At 56.8% G+C, this 11,718-nt stretch overlaps 2 protein-coding genes across 2 annotated transcripts in view; one reads left to right on the top strand and one right to left on the bottom strand.

The window, feature by feature from the left end:
* LOC140593718 (integrin alpha-7-like) overlaps positions 1-8,442 on the top strand; it is an 8,774-nt gene extending 332 nt beyond the window's left edge. The window contains exons 2-14 of the mRNA XM_072741587.1: positions 10-193; positions 795-910; positions 1,340-1,532; positions 1,612-1,692; positions 1,799-1,878; positions 2,021-2,095; positions 2,211-2,313; positions 2,833-3,009; positions 3,173-3,304; positions 5,148-5,261; positions 5,483-5,581; positions 5,670-5,795; positions 7,773-8,442. Of these exons, the coding sequence (XP_072597688.1) occupies positions 10-193; positions 795-910; positions 1,340-1,532; positions 1,612-1,692; positions 1,799-1,878; positions 2,021-2,095; positions 2,211-2,313; positions 2,833-3,009; positions 3,173-3,304; positions 5,148-5,261; positions 5,483-5,581; positions 5,670-5,795; positions 7,773-8,003 (1,711 nt within the window). The 3' untranslated portion in view covers positions 8,004-8,442. The remainder of the gene's footprint in view (positions 1-9; positions 194-794; positions 911-1,339; positions 1,533-1,611; positions 1,693-1,798; positions 1,879-2,020; positions 2,096-2,210; positions 2,314-2,832; positions 3,010-3,172; positions 3,305-5,147; positions 5,262-5,482; positions 5,582-5,669; positions 5,796-7,772) is intronic.
* LOC112922417 (thiol methyltransferase 1B) lies at positions 8,400-11,117 on the bottom strand. The gene is made up of 2 exons (XM_026002015.2): positions 10,235-11,117; positions 8,400-9,188 (listed from the first exon to the last, which is right to left on the bottom strand). The coding sequence occupies exons 1-2, from the start codon at positions 10,730-10,732 to the stop codon at positions 8,952-8,954; spliced, it is 735 nt and encodes a 244-aa protein (XP_025857800.1). The 5' UTR covers positions 10,733-11,117; the 3' UTR covers positions 8,400-8,951.
* Between the last annotated feature and the right edge of the window lie 601 nt (positions 11,118-11,718).

The following is an 11,718-nucleotide window of genomic DNA, read 5'->3' as shown; positions in this document are numbered from 1 at the left end:
GCTGGGCAGTTCTAGTATCTGTGTCCATCTTTCCTCTTCCCAGGAGAATGTCAAAGACAAGCTTCGGGCCATTGTGGTGACTCTGTCCTACAATCTTCAGACCCCGCGGCTCCGACGACAGGCTCCTGGCCAGGGGCTGCCCGCAGTGACCCCCATCCTCAATGCTCACCAGTCCAGCACACAGCGGGCAGAGGTGAGCTCAGGAGAGGGAGCTGGAAGGAGTAATGTCACCATCCTTCACAGTGACAAGCATTCAGAGCTTCCGAAACTCCTTCACATGCTACCCCAGTAATTCCTCATGTTTCTAGGTGCTGTGACAAGTAGACCCCAAAATGGAAAATGGCCCAAGTGATTACGTGTTCCTAGTTAGAGGGGACACCGGTCCTCCGTTCCACCCCTTCATTCAGGGCTGATGGGGATCGGCCATCTTCAGATGCGACTCCAGGTCCTTAGGTCACTTCTGTCCCTATCAGCTGGAGGGGGGAGCGCGAAGCTCCTTGTAGGGCTCTCCTGGGCAGTCCGGGGGTGATGCCCTTCACTTCTCTTCACATTCTAAGCCCGGAAGCCGTTCTGGATTCCCCAGCAAGGGACGCTGGGGAAGTGTGGTCAGGGCCGGCCCGCGGGCCTCCACCTCAGCGTCTTCACGCTTGTACCGAAGCGGGGGGGCCGTGGCTCAGGGTGGCCGGTGGGCGGCTCAGTACCACGTGGGGGCAAGTGGCAGATCTGAGGGCTGAGCACCGTCCCACCTCGCCCGCCTGACCCGGGAATGAGCCTCTCCTCGCATCTCCCCCCAGATCCACTTCCTGAAGCAAGGCTGCGGCGAGGACAAGGTCTGCCAGAGCAATCTGCAGCTGGTCCGGGCCCGGTTCTGCGCCCGGGTCAGCGACTCGGAGTTCCAGCCTCTGCCCATGTGAGGGGGAGCGGGGGGGGGGCGGGGGGAAGGCAAGAGTTCAAGGAAGAAAAGGAAGCCCCCTCAGGAGGGCGGAGGGTCAGTGATGGGGCCCAGAGGCTCTCCTGGCAAGGAAGAGCCTTGACGAGACACAGAATAGGGTGCAGCTGATGCGCAGCGCACTCCCCAGTCTTCCTAACCCAGGGATGTAGGGCTTGTTATTAGCTGCTTTGTGGATGGAAAGTGGGGGCCTAGAGAGATTGACTTAGCTGCCTCAGGTGAGCAAGTAAGGGAGCTCGGACCGGAACAGTGGTCTCTTGGGCTGGGAAGACCTGAGGCCTGGACTGGGGTGGAGGAAGCTGTGGGGCAGCCAGCGGGAGGAGAGACTCGGGGAGTGGAGGCAGGAGAGGGAAGTGTTCAGATCAAGACTGAGTGCGATCTGACCTCCAGGGATGCGGACGGGACAACAGCCCTGTTTGCCCTGAGTGGGCAGCCCGTCATTGGCCTGGAGCTCACGGTCACCAACCTGCCCTCGGATCCAGCCCAGCCCCAGGCTGATGGGGATGATGCTCATGAAGCCCAGCTTCTGGTCACCCTCCCTGCCTCTCTGCACTACTCAGGAGTCCGAGCCCTGGACCCTGCGGTGAGGACCTGTGGCGGGCGTTGGGGTGCTTGGAGGCTCCAGTAACCCCGGCTGACCTCTCCTTCTCTCCCCACCACAGGAGAAGCCGCTCTGCATGTCCAACGAGAATGCCTCCCATGTGGAGTGCGAGCTGGGGAACCCCATGAAGAGAGGTGCTCAGGTTGGCACGTCAGCACTTATCCCTGTCCGAGTGCATCTCTAAGCCCTGACCCCTTCTCCAGCCCCTGGCCTTCCCCGACTCACATTGCTCCCCACTCTTGGCCTAGGTCACTTTTTACCTCATCCTTAGCACCTCAGGGATCACTATTGAGACCACAGAGCTGGAAGTGGAGCTGCTGTTGGCCACGTAAGCCTGGTGGGGCCAGGGGGTGGTGAGGGAAGGGGCAGCTGGGCCGGTGCCACTTGGATGGGGCTCTGCTGCTTTCATCGGAGCCCTTGGGGCGGTGCCTGTGCCCCACTACCCATGCCCGCTCCTGCCCGCATGCCAGGATCAGTGAGCAGGAGCTGCACCCCATCTCCGTCCGAGCGCGTGTCTTCATTGAGCTGCCACTGTCCATTGCAGGGTAAGCTCTGTCTGCATGGGCAGACCGGCCAGAGGGGTGGGTGTTGCTCCTTCTGACTGTCCGATTGGCCAGGCCCTGGGCCTCCTCAGCCCCCATTTTGACCTGTCCATGCTAGGGTGGCTGTTCCCCAGCAGCTCTTCTTCTCTGGTGTGGTGCGCGGTGAGAGCGCCATGAAGTCTGAGCGGGATATAGGCAGCAAGGTCAAGTATGAGGTCACGGTGAGTGTCCTCTAAGGCCCCTCCCTCCTTGACACAGAGAGAGGCTGAGACATGTCCCAAGAGCTGTGGTTCTCCTGGCCTATGGCGGTTTGATGGTCCAGTGGGTTCAAGGCCTCCCCTCACTCCTGGACCTTGATTGCGGCCAGTTGTGTTTGGGGCCTCACTTGACCGCTTCCTGGCCATCCCTGTATAGACATCTCACCTGTCTGACTGGATAGGCCATGAGGGCATAGGGAAGCTTTTCTGTGAGGGGCCTTAGCTGGGGGATGGGGGCAGTGGGGGAGGGCTTATATCTCTCCTTAGAACTCTGCCCTTGGTTGGCTGGGGCCTCTGCAGTCTCGCAGGGACATGTCCAGACCTTCCTGGTTTTGGGGTGGGCAGGAGAATGATGCCTGGTGATCCTTGTTGCTATTCTGCTTCCTGAGGCCTTTCCCTCAGCCCTTGTCCCTTCTGTCTCTGCAGATTTCGGGCCTGCTCCGAAACTGAGAGTCATCCCTTCACACTCCCTTGTGCCCACAGGTCTCCAACCAAGGCCAGTCACTTAACACCCTGGGCTCTGCCTTCCTCAACATCATGTGGCCCCATGAGATTGCCAATGGGAAGTGGCTGCTGTACCCCATGCGAGTGGAGCTGGAGGGCGGGCAGGGGCCCAGGCGGAAGGGTCTCTGTTCCCCAAGGCCCAACATCCTCCATCTGGTGAGGCTTAGGCAGGGTGGTTAGGGCCGTTGAGGCAGGGTGGCAGGGGTTAGATTTTGGGAAGATGTTGTGGGGAGCCAGGGGGAAGGATGTGGGGAGGAGATGCCCTCTCGGGGTGGCTGTGTTGGGAGGGATGCTCACTGCCCCCACTGCCTGCGGCCAGGATGTGGACAGCAGGGATAGGAGGCGGCGGGAACTGGAGCAGCCCAAGCAGGAGGAGCATCCTGAGCATCTGGAGCCCAGCACATCCTGGTGGCCAGTGTCCTCTGCTGAGAAGAAGAAAAACATCACCCTGGTGAGGCAGGGCAAACATGGTACAGTCAGAATGTGGGGTGGGGGTGTTGGTGATGTGACAGGGGGCGCTGGCGCACATGAGCTTTCGGGGGCTGGGTGTCCAGGGGGCTGGCCTGTTGAAAGGTGTGGTGGATGGGCAGCCCGGTGGCTCAGCGGTTTAGCGCCGCCTTCAGCCCAGGGCATGATCCTGGAGACCCGGGATCCAGTCCCACATCGGGCTCCCTGCATGGAGCCTGCTTCTCCCTCTGTCTGTGTCTCTGCCTGTCTCTGTCTCTTGTGAATAAATAAATAAAATCTTAAAAAAAAAATAATAAGTGGATGTGTTGAGCTGGATGGAGTTAGATCAGACCTGGACAGAGCAGGGCTTAAGTACCCTGTCCCCCAGCTGTCCCAGGAGATGCTGGGGGACAGGGTACAACAGCCGCCTCCTCCTTCAGTGGGTTTGGGCTTAGCACAGGAGTGTGGCTTTGCCCAACATGGACCTGGATTCAAGTATCTCTTATGCCACTTCTCAGCTTTGCTAGCTGTGCAACCTGAGCCGGGTCACAGGGCCTCTTTTTTTTTTTTTTTAAATCTTATTTTTAAGTAACCTCCACACCCAGTGTGGTGCTTGAACTTACAACCCCAAGATCAAGAGTCTCATGCTCCACTGACTGAGCCAGCCAGGTGCCTCTTTATTTATTTTTATTTTATTTTTATTTTATTATTTATTTTTTTATTATTATTATTTTAAATTTTTATTTACTTTTGATAGTCACACACACACACACACACACACACACACACAGAGGCAGAGACACAGGCTGAGGGAGAAGCAGGCTCCATGCACCGGGAGCCCGATGTGGGATCTGATCCCGGGTCTCCAGGATCGCGCCCTGGGCTAAAAGCAGGCGCTAAACCGCTGCGCCACCCAGGGATCCCCAATTTTTATATTTTTAAAGTTTTATTTATTTATTCATGAGAGACCCAGAAAGAGGGCCGAAGGAGAGCAGGCTCCATGCAGGGACATGGGATTCGATCCTGAGTCTCCAGGATCATACGCCCTGGGCCGAAGGCGGTGCCAAACCCCTGTGCCACCCAGGCTGCCCTCTCTCTCTCTTTTTAAAGTAATTTCCTTCCGACTGGCAGCCATTGCAGAATGAGGGGTAGAGCGGCAGGTACTTTTTAGAGACCAGATTCCCAAATTCACCATCGCCACTTTGCCACCTCCTTGATTCCCGGAAACCTAGGCTACAATAAGAGATACCCTGTAGTGACATAAAATTCAATAAACAGTTTGTCAAAAAAAAAATATTTTACTTTGGCCAGCATGGGGCTCGAACTCATGACCCCGAAGTCAAGAGTTACATGCTCTATGGACTGAGCCAGTCAGGCACCCTGCACCTGGCCTCTTTGACCTTTATTTTGGAAAATGGGGATGATAATAATATGCATCTTGCAGGACAGCTGTGAAGCTTTAATAAGTACCTTGCAGACAGGAGGTGCTCAGTAAATGGGGCCGTTACTATATAACGTAAGCATTAATTGGGGAAATTACTGTGTTGCTGCTGTAAAATGGGAGACCTCCTCCCTGCTCCTCATGTGTTTCAAAGCCAGATAGACCAGATTTGGGGTAGGCTGCTCTTTTGGACCATGAAGTTAGTTTGGGGAGACTTCCTGGAGGAGGTGAGTTTGAGGTTGGATAAGGAAAATGGGAGAGATATGAATGAAGAACAAGGGCAAAAGGGGATCTAAGGTGCGGGAGCTCATGGAGGGATGGAGTGAAGTCTGCAGGCAGACTCTGTCTCTATGTGAGGGTGCTGGGCCCTGCGGAGGCTCAGAGCCCTGCCTGTCCTGGCCCCTAGGACTGTGCCCGGGGCACTGCCAACTGTGTGGTGTTCAGCTGCCCTCTATATAGCTTTGACCGCGCCGCTGTGCTGCATGTGTGGGGCCGCCTCTGGAACAGCACTTTCTTGGAGGTAAGAGCACTGTGGTGGTGCTGGCTGGCATCTTCTTCCCCAGCAGGCCCTCTGGGGCTCACTGCCCTTCCTGCCTTCTCCCTGGCCAGATGCAGCCTGCTCTTAACCCGAGACAGGCAGAAATGCCCTCTGCATTGGGCGCCATTCCTTTTACAATTTCCGGAGCTGGGGCGGGGGGCATGGGGCATGTGGGAGAAGGCTGGCCTCCTCTGCTCCCTTAGGAGTACTCAGCTGTGAAGTCCCTGGAAGTGACTGTCCGAGCCAATATCACCATGAAGTCATCTATCAAGAACTTGGTGCTTAGAGATGCCTCCACAGTGGTGAGCTGCAGGCCTGGGGAAGTTGGGGTGGGGAAGCTCTTCCTTCTCTTTGCTCCAGCCCTTGTTCCCCTAAGCCTTCATTCCCCAGATCCCAGTGATGGTTTACCTGGACCCCGTGGCTGTGGTGGCAGAAGGAGTCCCCTGGTGGGTCATCCTCCTGGCTGTGCTGGCGGGACTACTGGTGCTGGCGCTGCTGGTGCTGCTCATGTGGAAGGTGAGGGTTGGGGAGGCGGGGCTGCCGGGGGCTGGGCCTCCCTGTAGGGCAGGTGGCCTTTCATGCTATGGTTCTCTTTCCCACCCGCTCTCTCATTTATTCAGCCCACTTGCATTGAACACTTGTATGTCCCAGGGACTCTGTCGGGCTCTGAATGTTTCAGAGAGAAGTCAGATACAGGTCTTGTCCTCAGGGACTTGGTAGTCTAGTGGGGGTCATGAGCCTTGTGTAAGGACAAGGCAGTAGGCACGAAGGCAAGATCGTGCAGTGAGGGTTCAGAGGTGAGAAGCCATGACAGCAGGTGGCCAGCCCAGAAGAAGGTGGAGTCATGGGATCTGGATGTGGGAAACGAGGTGGGTGGGACCATGGGAGGCAGGGTCATGGAAGCAGGGAAGTGGGGTCTGATTTAGCGAGAGCATGGCAGGGAAGGCTGGGAAGGAAACTGTGACAGAGAAGACACAACAGCGTGGAGACCAACCTCTAGGACTGGACTCAGAACCTCCACGTCCCAGGCTCTACATGGGCCCGTCTTCATACACAAGAGTGTAGACAATCCCGTTTGGGTCTGGGGTTCCATGTAAAAGCACACGCGTGCACAGGTCAGTACAGGGACTCCCATCCACCACCAGTCATCACACCCTGAACCAAATGCCACATCTGGGCTACGGGGAATCATCCGGGCTTTGGGGCCTCGTGGAAAACTGCCCCTGGTCTTCCCTGGACCAGTTGCAGACCAAGCTCACTGTTTGGCGAATGTGAGTCATCAGTGGACCAGGCCTCGTGATGAACGTCCTAACTGTTGGGAGCCTGGCCAGTCTTTGGGGAAATTCATACCTTCGTGAAACTGGCTCCAGAATCCCTGCTCCCGGTTTCATGGAAGGGGGACAGAGTAGAGATGAGGGCCTCTGCTTCCTGAGTCTTCCCGTCTTCCACCTCTTTTGCTCCCCCCCTCCCTTGACATCCCAGTGTGGCTTCTTCTATCGGAGCAGTCAGAGCTCATCTTTTCCCACCAACTATCACCGGGCCCATCTGGCTGTGCAGCCCTCGGCTGTGGAAACTGGGGGCCCAGGGACTGTGGGGTAATTGTGTGTGTGCATGTGTGTGCGTATGCATATGTTTGTGTGTGTGAGTGTGAGTGTGAGCACAGCCCCCATCATTCAGGGGACCAAGAAATGAGATTGCACAAGGGTGGTGTGAGTTCTAGGAAAAGGGGCGGAAGGTAATTCTAAGGGTGAGATCCTAAGGGTGAGTATACCCAACCTGAGGCATGTCGGGAGGGGTGGCTGGGCTCATGCAGTATGAGCATGTGGGAGTGCGGCAGGGTGCAGTGCATGGCTTTTCTGTGGGCACAAGTGTGCAGAGAAAAACGTGCAAGGACATGCTGTGCAGTCTGAGCATGTGAGTCTCGGGGGAGCCTGAGTGTGAGTGTGCAAGGGGCACGTTTCCACCTTGGTGCGTAAGAGCCCGCATGTTCATGATGCAGGGAGCGGCTAGGCCACCATATTCATGGACAGGAGGGCACCGCCCCGGGGAGGATGCTGTTTGAGGACACAGGTTGTGTGTCTGAAGCTTGAGAGGAGTCATTCCGAGTATGCAGGGGTCTAGGGAGACCTCAGATCTCCTTTACGTCTTGGGGCATGCTACTGGGTCTCATAAAAACTTGGGCGGGGACAGCGGTCCTGCTGTTCTGTTTTCAACCCCCTTTCAGGAGCCAAGGGAGATGTCCTTGGTCCTGCACCTTTGGCCCCTCCTGGTCTCTCTCACTGTGAGCGAGGACCTGGGGACCCAGCATTCACTGTGGCACCTGTGGGGGCCGCGCACCACCCTGGGTGCGGTCCGACCCGGCGTCCCAGTCTGCGGCAGTTGGTGCTCTCCGTCCCACCGATGGTGGAAAGAAAGGCGCTGAGCTGTGCTGGGTGTCTGCTCCAGGGGCCTCAGGCCTGCAGGGTCCTCATGCCTGGCCTGGGGTCCTTACAGATGGGATTCTTCAAGCGGGCACGGTACCCCGAGGCCACTGTGCCCCAGTACCACGCGGTGAAGATCCCGCGGGAAGACCGGCAGCAGTTCAAGGAGGAGAAGACAGGCACCATTCTGAGGAACAACTGGGGCAGCCCCCGCCGGGAGGGCCCCGATGCACACCCCATCCTGGCTGCAGATGGGCACCCTGAGCCAGGCTCCGATGGGCATCCCATGTCAAGCACCGCCTAGCTCGCTGTGTCCCCTCCACCCTTTCCTCGGACATGGCTCCTTGGGATGAAGATGGTAGAGTGGGTTGCTGGTGTCCCATCAGGATGAGGCATAGGTGTCTCCCTGCACCCTTACAAGGAGCGCCCTCCAACACTTCCCCTTAGAACACTGAGATGAGGGCAGTATATCAGGAAGGGGCTGTGGGACAGGGGAAGGGCAGCGATGTCCTGACGCAAAAGTGGGAGCAGGGACCTCGATTCCTCCCTCTCCATTTACCCCGTTTAACAGGGCCCCAAGGACTTGTTCCCCTGAAAGTGCCTTAAGCCCAGAGGGGTGGGGAAGAGGTTGTGTTGCTGACTCAGGGGCTTTTTCCTCCCTGTTTCCTGTCTCTTCTGACCTTAGTTTGGTGCATCAATCTAGTGGATTTTGTCTATTTATTAAAAAATATTTCAGGACAAAACCTCTGGCTTCTTTGTTGAGTCCTGCTCCTCCTCGTCCAGGGTCCCCAGGAGACGGCTGCTTCTCTGCACCCCCAGGGCTCAGGGTAGAGGTGGTAGCAGGAGGGAGGGCTGGGGGCCAGCAGGGGTGCACGTATCATGACTTTTGTGATGAGCTCCTGGAGGCACATGGATGTGGTCTCAGGCAAAGACGAGGGGGAGCTTTACTAGGGGAACAAGGGAAAGCGACAGGGAACTGCTCTAGCAGTGGGTGGGCAAAAAGTGGGAGACCCAGCCTAGGAATTCGCAGTCAGGGATAGGACAGGATGTCACTTTCCTTCCTGCAGCCAGATCGGAAATAGAGCTTTTCCACCTTGGAAGGAAGGATTGAAGTGAGACCTGTGGCAGAGATAGGAGAAGGGAGAAGAGGGGGTGATGGGGATCGTGGCTTCTCTGCCTGGATCCCTCTCAGTAGAAGACAGACTCCACCGGTAGGCGGGATTGCTCGCCCGAGGCTGGACTTGGGCAAGAGTTATTTCACAGCCTTCCCCATGATGTGGGGTCCAACAGGCAACCACTTGAAGGGAGGGGGTTGTTGTTCCATCTGGAGGTGGGAGAACTGGGCACTCTCGAGATCCTTCCAAGTCTCCCTGGTGAGGCAGCAGCCATCCCCGATGTGTTTCCAGGTGGGCTCTAAAACTTGCTGCCACAGGAAGGCCCAGCTTCCACGTGGCTCGGCCACATGCTCCCAGAAAAGGAACAGTCCTCCCTGGCAGAGAAGAGAGAGTTAGTGTCACTTCTGGGCTCCATTCCGCAACCTTCCTCTCACCTGACCTGCAGCCCCGTGGTTGCGCCTGGTCAAACCTCTTAGGGAAGCAGGGGTTGCTGGTCTGCGGGTTTATGGAGCAAATCATTGTGCTCTGGACTTTTCCTGTGGCTCCTGGCTCTTACCCTCCCCCTCAGAAGCTGCCGGTGGGGATGGTGGCCAGAGGGCAGACAGATGGACACGGAGAGACAGGAGCAGGGGTCTTGCTGTATACGGAGGCTATACTGAGGCGCCACCTTCTGACTCAGACGCGTTCATTCAACCTTATGCTTTGGCCAACGTCCCAGGGAAATCTTGCACCTGACTCCTGATTGACTCAGCCCTTCTCTCCTTGCTGAACCCTCTCTAGAAGATCTCCTGCACCCTGGTGCTCTGAATCTACCGGCTACAAGCCGGTGACATCCAAATCTCTATGTGCAGGCAAAATCTTTTTCTGACTTCTGGATCTGGGCCTCCAACTGCCTCTATGGCTTTTCTGCCGGCCTGTCTCGGTGGCATCTCAAACCTAACCAGGTCCCAGGCAGGCAGGTTTCTCTCATTTCAGCAAATGACACTTCCCTCTACCCTCCCACTTGCCCTCCACCAGTCACTCATGCCAGAAACCTGGAAACCATCCTAAACTCCTTTCACACCCAGTTCAAAATCTTATGGATTCTATTTCCTCAAACATCTCCATCTAGAACGCTCTTACTTTCCCTGCTCCTCCACATTCTGCTTAATGTCTCAGGTCTCAATGTAAACATCACCTCCTTAGGTGTCCCTCCCCTCCACCTCCCCCCCCCCCCCCCCCCCCGCATCAGGTGGCTCTCCTGTGTGCTTCCACGGTACCCTGGCACCCTGTCTGCCCCAGTGAGGCGCTGCTCGCTGCTCGCATTCGCCCCTCACCAGCAGAGGGGGGTGGAAAGTGCTAGGACACCGCATCCCCTACCCTGGAGTGGCCAGCTCCACGGTCGCCTGCCCCTCGCCCATTCCCGCTCCGTTCTGCTCACCGGCCTCAGCACTCTCTTGACCTCCTGCAGGACCCTCTTCGGGCTCTGCACAGAGCACAGCACCAGGGTGCTGACCACCACATCCATGGAGCTGTCAGCCACTTGTCTCATGTCCTCTCCGGAAGCCACCACAAACTGTTCATATTGGAGATGCCTGTTCTCAGCCATGCTCTTTGTCAAGAACTTCTCGAAGTGGGGGTTTGGGTCCAGGCAGGTGATCCTGCAGCCCGCCGGGTAGAACTGGAAGTTGGCCCCAGTGCCACAGCCCAGCTCCAGCAAGGCCACCTTCCCGGAGGCTCCTGTAAGCCTGTTTATCTGGCCGAAGAGCTCCTGTTTCTTACGCTCCATCTTGCGGTTGCCCTTGGCCGTCAGTACAGCCATTAGGTAGGGGAAGTAGGCTTTGCACAGGGGCTGCCAGCAGCCCAGCAGAGCCATCAGGTGCAGGGGCAGCGTCAGGAGCAGCAGCAGCAGCTGCAGCAGGCAGACCAGGGCATCCATGACCCGCTGACTCGAGGTGCTGGTTTTTTTTCTCCCTCTGGTGCTGCAGACAGGAGTCTCTTACCCCTGTGACGGGACTTTGTTCCCTGTGTTCTACTTGTCAATTTTCTCTTTGCCAGGGTGGGGAGAGTCTTTGCCAGGGTATGGAATCCTGCCAGAGGGCACAGGTCCTACAGCCCTGTAGTTTTATGTGGGGTAAAGGAACAGGTGGTGCCGATGTCCTGAGTTCTGGGGCACTGGCAGTTGAAGGTGGCAGTTGAAGGTTTAGAGGGGAGAGGGGAGGGCGGAAGGGGGGACATGTCTCAGATCACAGCTTCGCGGGGGCCAAATGGCAGATGGAGCTGACTCATGGGCATGTGCTGCCCTCATTCTGTCCCCAGGATCTGTTCAGGTTATGCAAGCTGGAAAATCTGGTTGGGTTCCCCTGGCACATCCCCAGGGCTCTGTAAACTGTAACATGCCTTTGCCCCAGATAGGAGCCAAGCACAGGGTATTCAGGGTAAGGCCTGATTGGCCAGAACAGGAGGGAGGTTGCAGGTCAAAAGAAAGCCATTTTCTCAACTGACTGGTGTTTGTTATCACATTCAAGACCGCAGTGCCCCAGCAATAGAAGAAAAAAAGGGAGAAAGAGGCAGAGTGGAGAAGAACCAGGTAGCCCAGTTCCCACAGCTAGCTCTGCCATTATAACTTGCTGTGTGCTTCTGTGGGCATCTTTTTTCCTTCCTGGTCTCCAGTTTCTCAATTGTAAAATGGGGAGATGCAGAGGTTGGATGGGCCTCCCATAGTTTCTAAGGTCTCCTCCTGCTTCCACATTTGTGTGATCTAAGGACAGTGGGGGAGCACCTGAAGCAGGCAGTGCTGGCTGTCCTCACAGCCCGGCCCAGTACTCCCCAGGCTTCGGCACCAGGCTGCCATGGAGGCAGGGGAGTCTTGGAGCCCAGACTGTGGGCTCACAGTCGTCTTAGCAGAAAGTCCTCAAATAATTA

The sequence above is a fragment of the Vulpes vulpes genome, chromosome 16 (genome assembly GCF_048418805.1).
Source record: "Vulpes vulpes isolate BD-2025 chromosome 16, VulVul3, whole genome shotgun sequence".
In the NCBI taxonomy this organism is placed as follows: Eukaryota; Metazoa; Chordata; class Mammalia; order Carnivora; family Canidae; genus Vulpes; species Vulpes vulpes.
Note: the sequence above shows the minus strand (reverse complement) of the source record. Positions and strands in the feature narration are given on the sequence as shown.

What these genes read in the sequence shown, in the direction of transcription:
- LOC112922417 (XM_026002015.2), bottom strand. Translation starts at nt 10,732, where the DNA reads ATGGATGCCCTGGTCTGCCTGCTGCAGCTGCTGCTGCTGCTCCTGACG. An exon ending in TCAAGAGAGTGCTGAGGCCG is followed by an intron (nt 9,189 to 10,234) that starts GTGAGCAGAACG and finishes CTTCTCTGCCAG; the next exon opens with GGAGGACTGTTCCTTTTCTG.